A 21764-nucleotide genomic window follows, 5' to 3' on the forward strand; every position below is an offset into this window, starting at 1 on the left:
GCCAGAAAGCAAGTGGATCAGTGCACAGGCTATTTACCAAATACTGCCAGAGATTGTATAACTCTTCAACTGCACCACTTAAAAACACATATAGTAGACGTCAGAATTCAAAAACAAATGCCAAAGTTTATTTACAACGCTGTAAGAATCTACACCATAAGGCACAAGTATCTCTGAAATAAATTAAAAAAGACAACACAGACAAAAGAAAAAGGGCACAAAACCCTTGAGAACACACAAACACGACAAAACCTGTACTCTTGTATTGATCTGTGGAGCAAACTTCACAAACCAATATTCAGATGTGACACTATGGAATGCAAACGTGAACGCAGTCTGTAAAATCGCCAAAGCTTCACTGCTTAGATTTTGACATGAGATGGAATGCCATAACAACAGGTTCCTTTGACCTTTGAACCAACAGTCCTTCTATCGGATGGCCAGTGGAGTGTGTGTGTGTGTGGGGGGGGGGTTCTGGAGAACTGTAGTTTGGGTCACTGTGAGACCGTGCTGCTGGAGTACGTGCTGCTGTGGCCTGCTTTGGCCCGGGCCAGCTTCTGCCGAAGGTCCCTGACTTCCTTCATCAGCTCGCGCTCCTTAGAGTCCAGCTCCGCTCGACCGCGGTCCAGAGAGACTGCAGAGGGACACAATCCCGTCACACATTAGTGACGTGACGAATGATTCACAGGGGGGGGGGGGGGGGGGGGGGGTCACATATGTAGCATTAATGCATGTTTTGATCACAATTTACATCCTTAAGCCTCTGAGAAACCAAACCGATTGGACTAAACTTCTGCAGGTAAATGCACAAGCTACAGGTTGGGCCTCTGGGTGTGAGTCATACTCACAGGTGGTGGAGCTTTCTGAGGGAGTCTGGTTGTTCAGGCAGACTGGTTTGACATTGGGTTGTGTGGGGGCTGAACTGGGCCTGCATCCAGGGTCTCTTGTTGGACAGGGGGATGTGAGGTTTCGCTCCCTTTGTAGACAGGATGTGAGGTTTCGCTCCCTTAGTAGACAGGATGTGAGGTTTCGCTCCCTTAGTCGACCTATCAAGAGAAAGCGTCTCACGTGAACTATAACATGTGTGGCCTCCACTGTATTCTCTTACCCGTCTGCAGTTGTGACCTGATCCATTAGCAGAAGCTGATGTCAAAGGATTCCAGTGCTCAGTCCATGCATAGGGCCAAGGCCTCCAGTAACAACCCAAAACAAACAAGCTGCTCTCTATGGTGTACCAGTGAAAGGAAGGCAACGTGGCTAGACTTACTATACGTCTCCCCCTGGCTCTCTGGAGGTCTCTGGTAGCGCTGTTCAGTGGGGGGGCCCTGGTGATCTCCTCGCCAGGACTCCACTGGGGCAGCTGCCTGCTCCTTCTTTTTCTCCTCCTCCTCCTCCTTCTCCCACTGCCACCACAGAATGAGACACGCAGAATGAGACACATAATGTAGCCACTCATCGAAGCAGGCAAACATCACGACAGTGGGACCTGAGATCTAACGCACAGCTGGTCCAAGAGCCATTATTTGGGGGGCGTTGCGACAGAAGTGGCTGCTCCGGGTATGTGTGTGTGTGTGTGCTCACTACTCCTAGTGTGCATGTGCTAATTGCTCACTGCACCTAGTGTGTGTGTTCACAGCCAACAGATGGGTTCAAGTCCTAATTTACCCTCAGGGGATTAATAAAGTGTCTAAAAGTGTATTCAAATAAATTAAATCAAATCAAATGATGGCGTAATGTTGTTCACATCAGGAGCCTGTCAGATGATGACGCTTTTAAAAACAGTGCATGCAGCATCAGCTGATTCTCATCTTACTGAAGTCACCAAACTGGCTCTGATGTGCTAGCTACCAAACCACTTTCATGCGACCTCTGACCTTCCTGCCCTCCGCGGCCATCATGAGTTCTTCGAGCTCCTCCTCTTTGCCGCGAGTCTCCTGGGCCATCTGGCTCAGCAGGTGCTGCCGCCTCTGCTGGTCGGCGTCGGACTGCTCCATGCGCTTCAGAACCTCCACCTGCCACTCGTGGTCTGTGCCCAGCTGGCCCGCCTCCGCCAGAGACTCCTCCAGCACCTGAGAACCACCACAGGACAGACAGGACAGTACGGTTCATTATGGTCTGGTACAGAAACATCCATGCCAGGCAAATCTACCTACCAGACTGCCAACAGGTGGCTTGTTGGAATGACAGGAGTGGTCTGTCTGTCCTCAACATGACCATGTACCATGAATATGAATTTAAAGATGACAGCACTACTAGTTGCTTATAGAAACATACTTCAGTTGCATACGGTCTCTTCAACAGACAGAACTGACCGGTGTGATCAAGGTTGCTTTACTGTGGATGAATATATATGACTGTGTGAGGCGTACCCTCTTGGTGTCGTGGGTGAGTGTGTGAGGCGTACCCTCTTGGTGTCGTGGGTGAGGTGACTGTGTGAGGCGTACCCTCTTGGTGTCGTGGGTGAGGCGACTGTGTGAGGCGTACCCTCTTGGTGTCGTGGGTGAGGCGACTGTGTGAGGCGTACCCTCTTGGTGGCATGGGTGAGATGACTGTGTGAGGCGTACCCTCTTGGTGTCGTGGGTGAGTGTGTGTGGCGTACCCTCTTGGTGTCGTGGGTGAGTGTGTGTGGCATACCCTCTTGGTGTCGTGGGTGAGGCGTACCCTCTTGGTGTCGTGGGTGAGGTGACTGTGTGAGGCGTACCCTCTTGGTGTCGTGGGTGAGTGTGTGTGGCGTACCCTCTTGGTGTCGTGGGTGAGGTCCACATCTGTCTGGAGCACATCACGAAACGCTGTCTCCTCAAGCTCTGCCCGATGTCTGCGGACTCCAAGCTCCGCCTCCACTTCCTGGTTCACCCGCTCTTGCTCCTTCGCTAGTTGCTATGGATACACAGGGATCCAAATCACACTTACGTACCAGCTTTTTGCAAATAAGGTCATGCGGTGTATAATTGACATTCCACCCAAAACATCAGAAGAACGGCCATCTTGTGACCCTATAGTTATAGAGGCCTAAAGTAACTTTTCCTCACCTGTTCGAAGAGACGTCTCTTGGCATCCAGCTCCATCTGTCTCACTTCGATGTCCTGCACTGCAGCCGCAGTCTCCTGATCTCGTAGGGCCATCTGGACACAAGACAAACCCCAGGAGGACAGTTACACCCACAGCAGTACAGTCAGTACAGTAGGACATGAAGTCATCCACAACCTTGGACTGCGGAGTCCCTGGTCTTATACAACTTTCCTGTGGAAGCTTTTATTTTGCCACAACAATTGGAATAAATAATATTGCATTTGCCAGACTACACCAACCGTGCCAACACAGATAGAGCTATGGCGCTACAGGATTAAATTAAGGTGGGCAGCTGACCTTCCTCTGGATCTCACAGATAGAGCTATGGAGCTACACGATTAAAAGAAGGTGGGCAGCTGACCTTCCTCTGGATCTCACAGATAGAGCTATGGAGCTACACGATTAAAAGAAGGTGGGCAGCTGACCTTCCTCTGGATCTCACAGATAGAGCTATGGAGCTACACGATTACATGAAGGTGGGCAGCTGACCTTCCTCTGGATCTCGTCGTCCAGCCTCTGCAGCTGCACCGTGCGCTGGTCCTGCTGGTGGTGCAGAAACCTGCGGCGCGTGGCCTCCACCAGCGTCAGCTCCTTCAGCTTCAGCTCGCGCTTCATGGCGGCCAGCCTGTCAGAAACACGACCCAAATCTTCAGAGCTCTGGGGTGAACGACCCAATGCTTCAGAGCTCTGGGGAGAACATGACCCAATGCTTCAGAGCTCTGGGGGGAACGTGAAGTGTGGGGTACCTTGTTAAGTACCTTGTTAAGTACCTAGTGTGGGGTTGTCTTAAACTACAGCTATTGTGACAACCTCAGGATAAACGGAAACGATTCATCTTTGAGCCTTGAATGCATTGGGTGCTGTGTGTGGGCAAAGTATGTACGGACTGCTTTGAAGGCCTGTGGTGGGCACTCTGCCTGTGAGGCTGTGTGTGTGTGTGTGTGTGTGTGTGTGTGTGTGCTGTGGTGGGCACTCTGCCTGTGAGCCTGTGAGGCTGTGTGTGTGTGTGTGTGTGTGCTGTGGTGGGCACTCTGCCTGTGAGGCTTGTGACCCAATATTAGTGATGACCCAGTCATCTCCCACTCTCACTGCCATCACAGGCTCAATGCCCCAGCTCATATCACTACTAAATCCCATTTGAATAACCAAATAGAAGTCCCCTGCTTTATGCCACTGTGTTTCACTCAGCCGGTGACTCCAGGCATGACCCACTCAAATCAATTAGTGCAGTGACACTGAAGCCAAAAAAAAGAAATCTATGAGTGGTTTTTGTACTGTGATTGTTTGGCCTTTTCATTATGGTGCTCCAGTAGAGAGGAGTGTGCTGTGTGTGCTGTGTGTGCCGTGTGTTTGTGTGTGCTCTGTGTGTGTGTGCTATGTGTGTGTGTGTGCAGCGTGCTGTGTAGTGTGCTGTGTGTATGAAGTATGTTGTGTATGTGTGTAGTGTGCTGTGTGTAGTGTGCTGTGTGTGTGTGTGTGTGTAGTGTGCTGTGTGTGTAGTGTGCGGTGTGTAGTGTGCTGTGTGTAGTGTGTGTGTGTGTATGTTTGTAGTGTGTGGTGTGTAGTGTGTGTGTGTGTGTGTGTGTAGTGTGTGTGTAGTGTGTGTGTAGTGTGTGTGTGGTGTGTGTGTGGTGTGTGTGTGTGTGTGTGTGTGTGTGTGTGTGGTGTGTGTGTAGTGTGTGCTCACTTGACTCTCTGCTCGGCCAGCTTGGCCTCTTCCTGCTGCAGGATGTTCCTACGCTGTTGCTCTGCCTGCTGCAGCAGCTCCTGCTGGGTGTACCACGCCTCGTCCTCCGCCTGCTGCCGCACCGTCTCCGCCCGCAGCTGCTGCAGGTCCTGCCTGTGCACACACGCATGGACGCATGGACACACACATACACACACACACACAGACACACACACAGAGACACACACACACACACACACAGAGACATACACGCACACACACACACACACACACACACACACACACACAGAGACACACACATGCATAGACACACACACACACACACACACACACACACACACACACACACACACAGAGACACACACACACGCATAGACACACACACACACACACACAGAGACACACACACACACACACACACACGCATAGACACACACACACACACACACGCATAGACACACACACACACACACACGCATAGACACACACACACACACGCACACACAAACACATACACACACACACACACGCATAGATTAACTAATGAAATACACAAATAACCTCACACGCACACAGGCAAGCACAGACACGGTCGCACCCAAACCCAACCCAAGTAGGCCAAATGTTCCAATGTCATTTTCCTAACCCTCCAATTTCATTCCAAGCCTTTTCAGCCTCCCAATATATCTGGACATTCTTGGCCGTGCTACAGCTCACACTCCCACTTGCCTCATTATTTGCAATTTCCATTCACATAACACACACACCACTACCGCCTTTGCATCAGGAATATGTCCTTTGGACACTGGCTCTCGGTTTGAGGAGTGACTGAAATGGTGTAGGTGTGTGGGCGGGTAGACGAGGGAGGCACCTTCCTCTGAGGTCCTGCGTCTTCATCAGTTACAGCCCTACCTTCATCAGATACAGCCCTACCTTCACCTTCATCAGATACAGCCCTACCTTCATCAGATACAGCCCTACCTTCACCTTCATCAGATACAGCCCTACCTTCATCAGATACAGCCCTACCTTCACCTTCATCAGTTACAGCCCTACCTTCACCTTCATCAGTTACAGCCCTACCTTCACCTTCATCAGATACAGCCCTACCTTCACCAGATACAGCCCGACCTTCATCAGATACAGCCCTACCTTCACCTTCATCAGATACAGCCCTACCTTCACCTTCATCAGATACAGCCCTAGCTCTTCTTTTACATGATGAGTATTTCTTTTAAACATTGGCTGATTCGCCTAGCCTTGCAGTCTAGGGGGAGGGGGGGGAGGAGGAGCTGAAATCAGTGTGATGGATGGGGGTGTTGTTGTGTGTTGTTGTGTGTTGTTGTGCGTTGTTGTTGTGTTGTTGTTGTGTTGTTGTGGGTGAGGCACCTCTCTCGGAGGTACTGCCCCTCCTGCTGGCGGATGCGCTCGCGCTCCTGGGACTGGTACTGCACGATGAAGGTGGGGTACTTGTTGAAGACGGGGTACTGGCCGCGCAGCAGCGGCTCAAAGGCGCTCAGGGTGGAGCGCGGGTGGATGTCCTCCGGCGTGGTGCTCATCAGGCGGTACGTCTCCTTGATCATGGCGCCGATGTCAAAGTTGTTGCGATGGTGGAAGAAATACTGTGCCCATCGGAGAGGAAGGGAAGGAAGGAGGGAGGAAGGGAGAGATAGAGAGAGAGAGAGAGAGAGAGAGAGAGAGAGAGAGAAAGAGAGGGGGTTGACAAAAGTTGTCGAATGAAGTAGCAGCATTAGAGGGCCTACAGTATCAACATCAATCTACAAATCATAGTCTGCACAAATACACATTGCATATACTTATTGAGATATTTTCAAATACGGAAATTCACGCATTTCCAAAATATGTTGACACAGACTTTTGACTAAATTTCTATTCATCAGGTACTACTACCTGACTATGAACTACACTCAGCACACAAAGCTCTATTTCACAGGATAATAGAAATGAACAGATGCACGGAAACTGTACCATAAAACCACAGACTAGATGTCCATTCAAATTACAATATATTTTCCCATCTGAGTGCTGTACAAAAACAAGCTATAAACCCAAGTGTTGTTTGACCTGCAAACTGCCTCTTATGTATTAAATGCAAACTGGACTTGCACAGCCATCTGGCGGAGCGCTACCTCAAAGTCCTCCCTGAAGGCGAGCGTCAGCAGCTGCACCCGGCAGCAGGTGACATACGCCACCACGGCGACCAGCAGGAAGGCCGTGTGGTTGGAGAAGACGTTGTCGAACAGCCGGAGCCACTCGTCCCTGGTGAGCACCTCGGAGAAGAGCGTCTGCAGCAGCGGCCACGCGTACAGCTGGAGCACACCAGATTAGGATTAGGAGGGCAAAGGTCAGATCTTAAATTGAAGCAGTGGTTGGGCTGTGGTGAAAACAACAGGCACTGTTCCTTAACGACATCTCTAACCACTCAGCATGACGTGGTTGGGCACACACTGAGGACTGTACCATCTGTCAGGTCAGATGACTTCAACTGACGTGAGGGCATTTCAGTGTGTGTGGTGCATTTGTTTGAGTGTAAAAGGCAATCCATAAAACGTCAGCCCACCCCCACGGACCCCCCTCACCTGTGAGGTGATGTGGCAGTCGACCAGGTGCTGCAGCAGCTCCTTGTCGTGGTGGGCCAGCACGTTCTCCACCATGCTGAGCACATTCAGGGGTGGGTTGGGGAAGTACTCAAACCAATGCTGGCACCAATTCACTGTTAAGATGACACAGTAACGTCCTTCACTACGTTTCTTTTGGCAAGGAATATATAAAAAAAAAAAAAACAACAACAACAGTGGTTTCTTTCTACTCACCAATGACAGTGGCCACCACTTCAAAACAGATGAGCGGATTGTTCTGGAAAAGCTTCACGAACGGAAAAGCCACCAGGGGGAGGTAGTCTGTCTCCCCAAAGATGGCCGACCAGTGAGCAAGCGCAGACAGGAGTCTGAGGGACAGAGAAAGGGAGGGAGGGAGAGAGGAAGGGAGGAAGGGAGAAGAGGTGTCATGGGGGCGGAGATGGGAGTCCTGTTAGCAATCAGCCGGAGGCAAAGCACTGTGGGACTGGTTACATGAGAGGGTGCTGTTTCCCATCTGCCCCCCTGTCAATCAAAGCAGAACACACAATCTTTTCCTTTCCTAAGCTAAGCACCACATGCTGGGACGCTCAGGGACTGGAACGGCTGCTGAGGGGGACACGGTGTACCTTTGCAGGCCTCGCTGCAGCTTCTGGCTTTTGATGGGGTAGCGCTCCTGGAGAGTCAGGCACGCAGGGTGGACCCCTTTCTGCACCAGGCTGTTGAAGGCAGCGTGGTTCTCTGGGAGCTGCAGCAGGGACCTCCACACAAACATCCTGTGGGGGAGGGGGGGGGGGGACCCTTTAAAGGACACCACAACATGGGGTAGCCTTTGCTCTGACTACATTAAACAACATTCACATTTTCAAAAGCTGTAGTCTGGCAGTGTGGTGTCTGTTGGTCAAGCTGTACCTGTATTTGGCTGGGTATTCCCCAAAAGCCTTCAGTAAGGCAAGAAGTTTTTTCTTGTTCAATCCACCAGGTAAATCATTCTGTAATGCAAACCAAAATGTAACAGGAGAAGCACACGTGTCATCAAGAGAGTGAGACTATTTGTTTGCAGTGAAGATGGAATATCAAATGATCTGGAAATTCTATCCACATCCTTTATCACTAAAGTGATGATGACAGCAGTGATGACCATGTGATTGCGGTAACTCATGATGATGCATATGTTAGTGGATTGGGGCAGGGCTCACCTCTTTCTCATCTCCCGTGATAACCGCTGGCGGCCGCAGCACCTTGGCTGGGACACGGCGCCCAGATGTTTTGGGTCTCTGGACCGTCCCTGACCGCACCTTTACCAGCATACCAGAGGCGTCCACCGTGGAGTCCTGGCTGACCACCTTCACCAGTGGCTGCGGGGGCTGTGGACACAGTCAGGGCAGATTTAGTATGGACAGCTACAATGGACACTTTCTTATCATCATTTTCCACAAAAGGGATGGTTCCACAACAGAAACAGAACAGAACAGAACAAACAGAACAGGGGCGACAGTGGTACAGGAAGTAGAGAAGTCGTTTAGTAAGCAGAAGGTTGTTAGTTCAATTACCTGTCGAAGCGTCCTTGAGCAAGACACTGAACCCCTAATTGCTCCTGATGTGCTGTGTTCCATCAGTGTAATTGTAAAAATGTGTATACATCCTTGTAAATCGCTTTCGATAAAAGCGTCAGCTAAATGACTAAATGTAAAGTAAATGTAAATGTAGAACACAACCAGTACACTATGAGACCAGCTATATTTGTTGTAAACCCTTTTATACCATACTACATTTGATTCAATTGATAAAGCTTTTCGGAAGCTGACGGTAAGACCCAAGAGGAAGCAAGAGAAATCCCTGCACGCACTGTACTGAAAGTCAATGGCATCCAGTTGCAGCACTACCTTGTTGACCTCTTGTGTAAGGCCCTGAACGCTGTAGATGTTAAGAGCACCACTCTCCGTCACTGCCACTATGTGACGTCCCTTGGGGCAGATGGTCACTGCGGTTAGGGCGTTATCGATGGAGCCGATCTCAAACAGCTGCTTAAAGGTCTGGATGTTGATGAAGCGCATGATGCCATCCTGGCTAAGCACTCCCAGGACCTATAAGTTAGCGGAAAGAGAAATGATCCGTGAGTCAAAGCTGTTTATTACTGAAAGTTCTGAGCATTAAGAGAGTTACTTAGATAGCGACTGTCTTTGACTGAATTAGCATTTTTCAAGAAGAATTTAGTCCATGGCTAACGTTTTGATCCATTGCTTCGACTCCATTGGTCTGGCACACTTAATCAATTGACTGTGTGTTTTGTAATACAAAATGGCAGTCATACCTGGCTGGATCCACCATCAAAGCTGTCGGGCAGGAACTCCAGGTGGCGCACGGTCCTAACCAGGGGTGGCATCTGGACCACGCGCATGAGCTGCCTGCTGTCCAGGCACCACAGGTGGAGCAGGTTAGAGCGCCCCCCAGCTGCCAGAGTCTTCCCTTCCCTGTCAAACACAACACTGGATGTACTACCACTGATATCGCGTGCAGTTAAAAAAGGTTTGCCATCCAGAGGTTTCTATATGTTTCATCCGAAACATCACTGTCATGGACCACCATGGGACACAACAAACGTTTATTTTACAGTAAATTCCTCTGACAGACTATTTTTAAATGTCTACATAAGAGTAAGTAGATGAAGTAATTTATTCTAAACGAGGCATATCAGAAAACATTTTTTAAAGAGTAAGTGTACATTTATTCAGAAAGCACCTGACCGATGGCTAAATGTAAACACGTGTTACCTTGTTACGGCAAAAGCTTTGTAATGTATTCTGGTACCATCTTCAGGTCCTGATAGCTGGTATTTGCATAAAAGTGTATCACTCTCCCAGGCAAAGATGGAATCATCGTTAAAGCAACTGAGAATAGTGTTGCTTAGTGGTAAAAAGAAAACCTTAACAACAAAACAAACATTGCTGCATGTCAGTAATTCATTATGTCTACATTACGGAATGCCAAGATCTATCTATATCACTGATATATATATATATCAGTATATATAGATAGATCTTATATATATATATTGTAGATTAGTGATATACATTCAACAGCATTGTTATGCAACATCAGAAAATTCCAGGTTTTCAGCCAGTTCAATTGTGCTCGGTAAGTTGAAACAGACTGACTGTCCAGTTTTCAGACAACAGTTTAGTTCCCACCCTTTGGATGCCGACAGACTGGCGAATGTTGAGCTTCCTCTTCCTCTGGAACGTGTCCAGATCCCAAAGCTGAGCGGTGTCTGATGAGGTGCTAATGGCGTATCGCCCAGAGCTGTGGCATGATATGGAGGACACAGCCCCCTCATGCCCTCGCATCCAGCTCACCAGTTGTTTGGTATCTGACAAAACAGCAGCCATTAATTAGGGAGAAGAAATGTGTCTCAGGATCAAAACTATTTGATTGAAATAATATAATAATATAATTGATGTGTTATACAATAGGATGTATAACATGTAGGCTACAGTATATCGTGTTATATACTTCTGGGATAAATATACCTTTGTCAAAGCATTTTATGGAGTAGTCAGCCAGGGCAACGAGGAACTCTGTAGTTCTGCGCAAACTGAAAGAAAGAGCGGTGCATGCCTGTCCAGTTTTCTGGACCAACCGGAACCTATAAGATAATAAAGAACACATTCAGAGCATTACAATATTTTCAGACTAACATAATGATTTTTCACAATCAAACAAGTTTTGTAGTGCATGAGAGAACTAGGCGTTGCCGATGCTATTGTTACTTTTTATTGCACGAGCAAAATTAAAACTCGTTAGAACTTACCTGTTTCTACTTATATCAAACACGTAGATATTTCCGTGTTGGTCGCCAGCGACAAATGACTCCCCTGTTGTGTCAAATGCCACTTGCAGAAAACGCACAGTCTTGTTTTGATGAGGATTACTGCGAACTACAGTGACGATAATGCTATAAAAGTCGGAAATAAAAAGGTAAACATCATGATGAATTACAGCATGAAAATAAAATACTTTTCCATGTATGTATTCTAAGGATAAGACATCTGCTCACAACACAAAGTTTTTGAGGTTTTAGGCAAACTGACAATACGTCAAGCTACATACATACATAGTTGAGAGCGATACATTCAGGGGTTCTCAAGCTACTGGACAATCATTATGCACATAATTTTGCAGTGCATTTTGTGGTGCTTACTTACCCGTTGCTTACAGATGGATTTGGTTTTCGATGCCATACTTTACCATCTTCTTTCGAGCCAACGTCGGTAGTCTGCATTTCTTCACTGACTAACAACAGATATTTCACATGCTAAGTTGTCCAGAAGAAAAATTACTCTAGCTAGCATAACTGCTCGGCATGACTATCTTGCTAATGTTAGCTCACACAGAGGCGGTATCTGCAGCGGGAAGTTTGAAATAAACACTTGTTAGCTCAAAGTATTCCCGAGGTCTAATACAGATAAGTTAGCTGTTCATTAAAACGTTAAAATTGCCCACAGTAGCGAAACATACATGTTAAGGATATAAAATACACAACCAAACAGGTCATTGGGAGGTGTATACTCTGTTGTTGAAGTCTTGAGAATGTTCGTTGCTTGCTACAAACTACACATGTAAATACTCCAAGTGCTTATGGGTAATGAAGTTTATTTACATGGCCGTCAAGACCAATGCATTGAAAATAATAGTACTTTTATCAAATTAAATGATTGTTTGTATCTGTACATCTGTATCTTTTTTTTTATTCTGTACAAGAACCACGCTTGATATATTTTCTATTTTTAGGTGGATATCAAAAACGTATAGCCTACAGAAATCCTTAAATGTAAGTTTGTGAAAAATAACAAAAACAGCGGGCAGGACATTCTTTATTTTCTTGTAGGGCTTGGGTGTATGAATAACGTTAGGGCGACAGGTGGTTTGAAATATTTCCCCCAAAAGGTCCTTGTATTGTGTGTACGCAAATCAGACAGGAAGTGAAACATCGTAGCACTACTCCTGCGCAGCCACGTCATGTAAACCAAACTACTGGAGTGTGCGCTTTAAATAAATAGCATTACAGTACTGCAAATGTGAATTCTCAAGAAGAGTTGCACGTTTGCGTCTACCTTTGTGCTTTAAAAACCTATCGGACTGACTTGAGACCTGAAGAAAGGATATCGAAGGCTCAATTCCGTGCCAAAATGTCAGATATTGGGGACTGGTTCAAAAGCATCCCAGCTATCACCCGGTACTGGTTTGCTGGGTCAATTGCGGTGCCATTAATCGGAAAGCTTGGATTAATAAGCCCTATGTATCTTGTTTTATGGCCTAAGGACTTCTTTCACAAATTCCAGGTAAGCGTACAACAGCATTTATGCATGACAGTTGGCCTCTCGTGTTGCTTGCTAGCGAAAAGAGAGCGATTAGCTATTAGCAAAACCTTTGTAGGCCTCGGTTTAGGCAATGGGCGAATGAATTAGTCGCATCCTTGTGTGCAACCAATGGCAACACTTGTAGTAAGCAGGTGAGGCTGTACTTCCGGGATCGTATCCACCAGCTTCACATAGTAAGGGTTTTTCTTTTTTTTAAATTCTAAACCCTAAACACTCTGTAATGTGTCACTAGACATCATATTCCGTAGCTCTTTTAGCTATAGACAGTATTCAATAAGTTAAGAAACGCTATTCGTCACCGTACGATCCTCAAACCATGGCTTTACAATCGAAAGGTAGGATGACACTGCATACAAACACGACTGAAGTCTTCTGAAACGTGCTGATAACATATCGCCGTTATGTCTGTTTTAAAATGAATGCTACCACCTTCTGATAAATATAAAATACATATGAAATGCCCAAATGCATGTGTCTTGTTGCCATTTAAATCAATATGGAAACAGGTTGTAGAGTTATTGCCGTATTTATGCGCTATCAGAACATTAGACCTTAGTTTAAGTACAGCAAGTGCACACAGATGATTCGTGAGGCCACATCACTGGGCAGAAACCCTGGGGCAAGGACTCGGACAAGGAGAATGTACAACAACTCAGTACTACAGACCTCAGTTAGACCTCACCTGGACACACTTAGAATTGTAATTGTTTATGAAATGACCGCTCACCCTTCTTTGATAACAATGCTCAGAGTTCCTCTCAGCTTCTGTCAGTGATTTGACTTTTGACTTTTCAAGAAGTTAAAATTGAGGCCTGACTTTTGATTACACAACTGTTGAAATGGATGAAAGTATTCTAGAGACCTTAAATACAAAATAGAATTATGAAGTTGGAATTTGCATGATTACTCTGATGCCAAAATACAGACAAAGTATGTAGTGTAATCTTGAAGACAAACTACAGACTGTCATCAGGATCACACCTTAAAAACGAGTAACACGATCAGCACTGTAAATGCCGATGATGCAGTAATTCAGGATGCAGTAAAGTGGTGGCTGTGACATCAGAAATGATAAACAATCATTGGCACATCCAGCGCAGCACTGAAATGAATTGCAGGAGGAAGCTAGCGAGCCAATTTGGTTTCACACAAATGAGAAAAAGCTGTAGTAGGATAAACAATCTATCCCAGAGGAGATCTGAGGAGTAAGCACAGAAGTTTTCCTTTTCCATTTCCGTTCTTTTCCACTGTCCCATTAATGTACAACTTATGTGTTTGTACAACCAAGCCTGATCTGCACTGTTTTGTATCTACTCCATGTATCTACCACAAGGTGGTGTTATTTCAGCCTTCTCGCCCTAGAAATATGGTGATGCTGAATATTTAAGGCAAGCCTTACATCCAAAGTCAGTCTAATTAATATATGTGTTGCAGACAACAGATCAACATTTTGCTTAGAAGTCATTTGTTAAAATGGTTCTGTGTTTGGAAATGTCATCTCGCAACGACTACAGACTACAGGTCCTACCAAACATCTACCGTAAGCCGCACAATCATGTGCAGTTGTTACAGTGATCCGTGTGTATTGCAGAGTGGATGCTCATCGGATGACCAAGGAGACCCATTAGTCTTGACTGACCGAGGTCTCCTTGGTGATGTTGATGTTTGGTGATGCCTAGCCCAGCCTGCTGGGCCGACTCAGCCACTGGTCTTGTCCCAGCAAACAACGCAGTGCCAGCCCTGCCCCCCTCCACTGCCCTGCCCCCCTCCACTGCCCAGCGTCTTGATGAATGACCCTTATCAGTGGTGGCGTAGATGCCAAAGCTGGCACGCCTGGCCTGTTTTGTCTTTAGTGTGCACTGGGTAAAGTGAACCACTCTGTCTAGCCTGGGCCCCCAGCAGCCACTTTGTTTGTGCAGGGGTGTTGCACAGGATGATGAAGACTGCTGCAATCAGGCAAATGACCCCTGTGTTTATTTTTGTTATCCTTACTTAGCTGCACACTGAACACAAGTTGAAATGGATCGATGATGGGTCCTATTGAATTCACAAGAAGTGCATGGTAAATGGAATGTGTAACATTTTTAAACATTCATCTGATCTGAGACACGATATGCTGATTGTAATTACGAAACTTTAATTCTAATTCCACCCACTGCTCAGTTTGCCATCTGTGCAAGTAAGCAGCAGTGCTCAGTCTTAAAGTTTTAATTGCTCTGGTATTGGAATAATAATTGATACGTGTAATTTAAGCCAAGGAGTAATCAAGCAGATGCATGAGTAATGGATTTGAAGCATAAAATAGTCTGACTTAATGTTGAACGAGGGCTAGAAGAGAGCCTGAAGCTGTAACAAAATCTGACATTTAAGCCATAAATATCTCCTGGATTTACTCTTTTTCAGTAGAAGAATTTTCTTAAATGACTAAAATGGCAGCACAGCACACAAGACATTGTGCTGCATTGAACCAGTGCGTCACTTGCACCCCGGCTGGGCATAGCTGGGCACACAAGGCCACCGCTTGGCTGTTGAGATGCGGCCAGAAAAAAAAAAGAGAGTCCCTGCTGGTTTTACCCCCCCTACACACACAGCGTCATGGAGCGGCTCTTCGCTGCGTCTTTAACCTACTTTTCCTCTCTGCTGCAGTACCACAAAGGTCACCTCTATGAAGAGGCGGCCAGGCTTGCTGGTCTGCTGCTGCTGCTGCTGCTGCAGTGGGGGTGGGATGGCGCCACCGCTAGCACCCAGCTGTTTGATGCTCCCGCTTCAAAGGGCCGCTGCTCAGCAAATCTGGAGCAATGGCCAGCTGGCTCAGGGTGTCCATGTATCCTAGATGAGGGAGAGGGAGAAGGAGAAGGAGAAGGAGAGGGAGAAGGAGAGGGAGAGGGAGAGGGAGAGGGAGAGGGAGAGGGAGAAGGAGAGGGAGAAGGAGAGGGAGAAGGAGAGGGAGAGGGAGAGGGAGAGGGAGAGGGAGAAGGAGAGGGAGAGGGAGAAGGAGAGGGAGAAGGAGAAGGAAGGACGAGGAGGTGAAAAAGGTGTGGGAGCAAGAGGGAAGATGAGAATGAGAGGTAGAAGACAGATAAAAAGGGACGTGTAGAGTAAGAGGAGAACAGAGAAAGACATGAAGGTGAGGAAGAAGGGAAAGAGGTAAAAGGAGAGAGTGATTGGGACATGTAGGAGGGAGGGCAGCGGAGGGAGGGATGGAGGGAGGGGAAAAAAGTGCCTGTTGTTTACTGACCCAGATTCTCAAGCAGGGAGTTAGCAAGCAAACATGGAAGACGGAGCAGATGCATTTGCTCTTTTTATTTTTTTTCCCCTCCTTCCCGCTTCTCGCACGGCTTGTCTGGGGTGGCGCCACGGCTCCACCCAGGCCACCGTTTTTCTCGGAGCCTGTCGATAAAAGCCCCAGCAGTGGCGCCAGGCAGCGAGGGGGCCAAAGTGGTGGTGGTAGAGGGTGGGTGGGTGGGGTTGTTGGCCAGGCTAAGGCTACACTCTTTTGACAGGAGAAGTCCCCATCCGAACAAATAGTGCCTCATTCCCTGTTAGCTACAAAGCAGATTTACACCTGTGTCTCCCTCCCGCTTAATTCAATCAGTGTGTGACGTACATTACAGTAGCGGGAAGCTGAAGCTTACATCAGTGCCAGCCTTTCACAATGTAATTAGGCTGGCTGCCTGACGCCATTGCTATTGCCACTGTCCCTGCCACTGCCCATGTGCTGATGTTCACTGAGGAAGCCAAAAGCAATCACAAAGGGAGCATCGATCTGATGCGTCATCAATAATGCACTCGTGCTTCTCTCTCTCTGCAGTTATGGAGGCCGCTGACGTCCACATTGTACTTCCCCGTGGGCCCGGGAACAGGGTTCCTATACCTGGTTAATCTGTATTTCCTGTACCAGTACTCTTCACGGCTTGAAACAGGTGAGAAACGATCTACGCTTTGTGGTATGTGCGTTTGTAAGACCAGGCTTGGCCATAGGTTTGTATGCTCCAGTTTTCTGGAATATAAGATCACTGCCACTTAATAAAACAATAAAATCCCGCTTAGATGAGATTCATTAAATGTATGATGTGTATGTCATTAGTGACTTGCTATACAAAAAAAGACATTAAACTTAACGGGCACCGTGAAACCTAATTAAATAGAAGGCATATGTTGCTGTGTGTGTGTGTGTGTGTGTACCCACTCATGTAACAGTGTCATAATTGTACTCACTTTATAGGAGTCTTTGATGGAAGACCTGCTGACTACGTGTTCATGCTCCTCTTCAACTGGCTTTGTATTGTTGTATCCTTTACACACAACTGCACTGCATGTGGCTGGAATCAGAATTCCCCACTATGTTTGGACTTTATCGCATGTTCGCTCACGTACTTTTCAGATTCTCTAGTCACTTCCCTCAAACCTCTTTTGTGTAGACTGTAATATTTGATGCCTGCTGCAACAAGGATTAGGGATTTCTGTTTAGGGAGGGACTTTTTGACTTAGAGGAGAGTTGCCTCTGCCCTAAGGGTGTTAGCCTTGACCTTTCACCCAGATCACTGGCTTAATGATGGATATGCAGGTGAGTCTTCATGTTCATGTTATAGTTATATTCAAATCTATTTAATGTAATATCTTTGATGTTAATACTTGATGAAATGTATATATTTTACAAATGTAGGGAATCAGACTTTTACCCAGCCTACGCATGATCTTAATTCCACTTTGAGGCCCCACCTCTAAACTGTGTGTGTGTGTGTGTGTGTGTGTGTGTGTGTCTGGCCATAATGGATAAAATAGTTTATAGCTGCCATACCAATGTATTTATTGATCTTAGTCGCTGTGCACAGTGAAGTGTTGTGAGTGCTTCAAGTGGTCAGATGAGCACTCTCTGTCCTCCTGAAAATGAGAGATGGGTCAGTGTATCCCCTTACAGAGGCTCAGCGAGCGAGCGAGCGAGCGAGAGAGAGTCCTTCATAAGCGCAGCCTGACAGCTGTGGGAGACTGTCTTCGACTTCCGCCTCAGATCAGCGGCCCGCTCTGCCTCATAAATCTGTCCAAGGTTGAAGTGGGCAATGCGGAGTACGACTGTTACAGTCCTGGGCTCACTTGTGAATGGAGTGTCACTGCTTAAGGGGATTTTAGTTGGTTGCTTCAGAGGAAGTCACTAGCCACAATGGGAATTTTTTTGTAATGTTTTTTTTGCTTTTGCTTGCAACATTTCTGCCCCCACCCCCACATTACTTTTGATTTCCTAGTCAAGAGCTGTGAGCAAAGTATTGTGTGTGTGAGACCTAAAATGTAACATAGCGGGCATTTGATGGTCTGTTGTGAAAGAATGGATTTAGAGATAAAAAAAAGTGTTGAATGTTGTTTTCTTTTGTTCCAGCTTCTGATGATCCCTCTTATCATGTCAGTCCTGTATGTTTGGGCCCAACTCAACCGAGAAATGATCGTCTCTTTCTGGTTCGGCACCAGATTCAAGGTATTAATTAACTAATTGATTGATTGTTAGATCACATCCTCTTTCCAGAATTCCTATTTCAGCTTTTATCACATGAATGTGTGTTCTTTACCTGTTCCACAGGCTTGTTATCTACCCTGGGTCATTTTGGGCTTCAACTACATCATTGGAGGCTCGTAAGTGTTCCTATTCATGTTTTCTGATTGAACTTCACCCATGGATGTCTTGCTTCGTTGCTAACTCTTAAACCTTTCATCTGCATTCTGTTTTTGTTTTGTTTTTCAATTTTGTGATTTCCTACCCATACACACCTTTTATTTAATCTCCAAACGTATGCTTCACTCCGTTCATTAAAGCTATGTAGGTGTGTATCTTCTAACCGTGTGGAAAACATTGGTTGCTCTCTCATCTCCAGGGTCGTGAACGAGCTGATTGGGAATCTGGTCGGCCATCTGTACTTCTTCCTGATGTTCAAATATCCCATGGACCTCGGGGGCAGAGCCTTACTATCCACCCCGCAGATCCTGTGAGTCCAACATCTGCTCGCCCGAAACACAATCCAAGCGTAGCCGCACTCCCGGGGAGTAGGATCTTTCCAGTCTGAAACCCTTAAAAAGTACTTTGTCAGTTGAATGGTGTGTAACAAAGGTTGAGGGATATTTGGCTAAGCGGAAATGCTGTGGGAGAAGAGCAAATCTGAGATATGAGAGATCTATATGAAGGGCTGTGTTGTTTAGTGTACATTGCAGGGACTTTAAATAGCCCCTATATAAAAATGGCTACAAAATAAACCTACATGCATTGGAAACCGTGATCCTCTGATATAATCCATTACTGGTTCCACAAGGGCATTAATGAATTAAAACACAAAATAGGCTACAAGTGTGTGTATAAAAGGAAGTGCTAGTTAGAACCTTAAGGCAGCAGTCAGTAGTTTTGGTCTAAAACAAGCTTGCTGACTACCAGGCAAAAACCTTGCAAACACCAGAAACAGCCCAGTTAGCACTGATGAAAGCGTGCTAACATGCTAACTAGTTTCGTTTGGCAATATAGCAGCCAATGTTGTGCTTGTGCATTTCCTTGATGACTAGTGGGAATGACACGTATGTGTACCTGTCCTTCACATGACTATACACCACCTAAATGAAGACGATGGCAAAACTTGTTGCCTATAAAAACATAAATGGCCGGTTGTTGCATAGTGATGCTTTGACAGGGATTGTCTTTGTTTTTTGTTTTTTTCCTCTGACCAGAACATATGCTGACATTTCTATTAGTTGAGTAGGAGTTGAGTATGACCACTTCCTCAGCGTGGTTACTTTCTCTGGTCACAATCTGTCACTTCGTTTTGTCTGCAGGTACCGCTACTTCCCCAACAGACGGGGCGGAGTGTCTGGCTTCGGAGCGCCACCCAGCAGAAGACCCGCGCCTCAGGAGCAGGGAGGGGGTGGGGGTGGTGGCGCTGGGGGTGGACGCCATGCCTGGGGTGCAGGTTTCAGGCTGGGGGACGAATGAGATGCCACACACACACACGCACACACACACTGCGGAAACTACCCCCCTCCCCTCAACCCGGAGGGCAAAGACTGGGACATTCAACGTCAGTGATGCAGAACATGGATTTTATACAGTTTATTTTTTCTTTTTCTTTTTTCTTTCTCCTCCCTCCCTCAGACTGTAAAGATGATGAGAGGTGTCGGGGCGATGCACTGCCGCTTCAGATCAGCATGTTTTTGTTTCCTCTGGTCACTCTCAATGCCATATCTTTTTACACTGTTCTATGTTCTCCATGTGTGCAGCCAGCCTTTGAGAAGTTGGGATGTAGGAGTGAGTGGACAGACCCATTTTGTCTGCACTCTCCCTTGTCTGCACTCTTTTTTGTAATAGGCAGCGCCTGATGGACAGTTCTTCTATTTTGACCTTGCTCCATTGTTCCATCCTTAACGTTGTCTTCAGTTTCGTTTTTGTGCTGTCTGAGTACATCTGGGTAGATCTATACACATGGAAGTTGTTTTTTTGTTTGTTTGTTTCAGTTTTGGAGGATATAAAAAATGACATGCAAACCTAAGGAGAAAAAAAAAACTAAAATATAATAACTTTGATTTGAAGCGCTAAATTGATGTTAAAATGGTGTGAAAGGCAAATGAAATGCCCCCAAAAAAAGAGAGAAAAAAAAAAGAAATCTAAGTGGGTGCTTCTTAATGACGAGGGAAATTGTGTAGTCTAGCTTTGCGGGTGAGAGCGCTGCCTAATGCAAGTAGTTGAAAATCAAGTGGGTTGAAGCATTGTGTGTAGCACTGTATGAATCTGCTCTGGGATGCTTCCTGTGTTGCCCTGCCTGCAGAAAAGGTGCCTCCCACACTGATGATGAAAATCTATGGCAAGAGTTCACAAGTCTCCCTGTGGTGCTTTGTTAGCACGGAATTCAAACGGGAGTTTTAACGCCACTGAGTTGCAAGTTAACGATCTCAGAAGCAACAGCATTCCCCCCCCCCCAAAAAAGGAAGTACAATAAACGTGCTATTTTAGCATTTAAAAGTTTCAGTTGATTTTTTCAGTTGCATAAAAACAGAAGCCCCAGAAGTAGGCCACTGCAGATTGTTACCTCCTGGGCCAAATGTATCAATCTTGCTGTACGACCATGTGTACACACAACCCCATGACTTACGTACGGAGGTTTTGTCCGAGTTATCAAACGCAGCATACGCACATCGTACAACCACTCTCTTCATAAATCTGAACACACTTAACGTCCACTCCTGGAAGGCCCGCCTGCCTGTGGATGAACTTGAAATGTTCTTGCAGCGCATCCTGCGGGTTGGTTAGGGAATCAGCCATGTGGGTCAGGTCTGTGTTCGAAGTTAAATTAGGACTCATGTTTTAATTGTATTTATTTATAAGGAGAACACACATTAATCAACATTTCTGTAAATGTGCCAGTGTTGGCCAATTTACCGAGGTCACGCACTTCTCCACTGAAATGTGCACCATACTCTGTTTTTCCTGGTAGCAAATGCCAGTGGACCACGGGGTGCAAGAGCTGGTGATACGTTGGCCTTTTTTTTGCTTAACGGTTTTCGGCCGGTCCACAGGTGAGTTACAGACAAACGGCCCACCGTTTTGCCACATGCTTTCAAAAATAATGTTCTTTACTCATTTATACCTCTTCAGTCAACAACCCTTAACTTTTTTAATAGATGTTACCATTGCGTACCAGTCTTATTGAGTCATTGTTCACCTTGAGAACCTTCTATTAGGCCTACCATGAACAACTTATGTTAAACGGACAATTATTTAGATGGATTTCGGAATTCAAGGGATTGCCAAGATTTTTTGTTATTTTCTTAATATCCACGCCCACTAAAGAGAGCAGACCAGAATTAATTGACCAAGATCCACCGGTGGACCGATAAATGCTTGCGATCTGGGTTACCAAAGAATTAATAAATCATCCAGGCTGTTGAGTTAAGTGTCATAGTGGAGGCACAAATAATTTGGTTATTAAACTGAGCATCCTCTCAATATTTCAATGAGGACAAGCGATTACGCAGATTACGAAATTTGCCAATCTGCAAATGACA

At 46.3% G+C, this 21764-nt stretch overlaps 2 protein-coding genes across 2 annotated transcripts; one reads left to right on the forward strand and one right to left on the reverse strand.

Moving 5' to 3' along the window:
- Window positions 1-106: 106 nt before the first annotated feature.
- Window positions 107-12205, reverse strand: tbc1d31 (TBC1 domain family, member 31). Its single transcript, XM_042704395.1, has 22 exons — window positions 11559-12205; window positions 11165-11308; window positions 10884-10999; window positions 10545-10723; window positions 10128-10279; window positions 9668-9827; window positions 9240-9440; window positions 8553-8720; window positions 8266-8345; window positions 7983-8129; window positions 7591-7724; window positions 7357-7490; window positions 6907-7086; window positions 6146-6378; window positions 4757-4909; window positions 3559-3694; window positions 3030-3122; window positions 2737-2877; window positions 1875-2069; window positions 1268-1403; window positions 849-1046; window positions 107-634 (listed from the first exon to the last, which is right to left on the reverse strand). Exons 1-22 carry the CDS (start codon window positions 11633-11635, stop codon window positions 495-497), a joined length of 3297 nt encoding a protein of 1098 aa, XP_042560329.1. The 5' UTR covers window positions 11636-12205; the 3' UTR covers window positions 107-494.
- A 133-nt stretch (window positions 12206-12338) lies between these two features.
- derl1 (derlin 1) lies at window positions 12339-20721 on the forward strand. The gene is made up of 8 exons (XM_042704400.1): window positions 12339-12695; window positions 16546-16657; window positions 16960-17024; window positions 17275-17301; window positions 18109-18204; window positions 18307-18359; window positions 18599-18709; window positions 19542-20721. The coding sequence occupies exons 1-8, from the start codon at window positions 12543-12545 to the stop codon at window positions 19696-19698; spliced, it is 774 nt and encodes a 257-aa protein (XP_042560334.1). The 5' UTR covers window positions 12339-12542; the 3' UTR covers window positions 19699-20721.
- Window positions 20722-21764: the final 1043 nt, after the last annotated feature.

The sequence above is a fragment of the Clupea harengus genome, unplaced genomic scaffold (genome assembly GCF_900700415.2).
Source record: "Clupea harengus unplaced genomic scaffold, Ch_v2.0.2, whole genome shotgun sequence".
NCBI lineage: Eukaryota > Metazoa > Chordata > Actinopteri > Clupeiformes > Clupeidae > Clupea > Clupea harengus.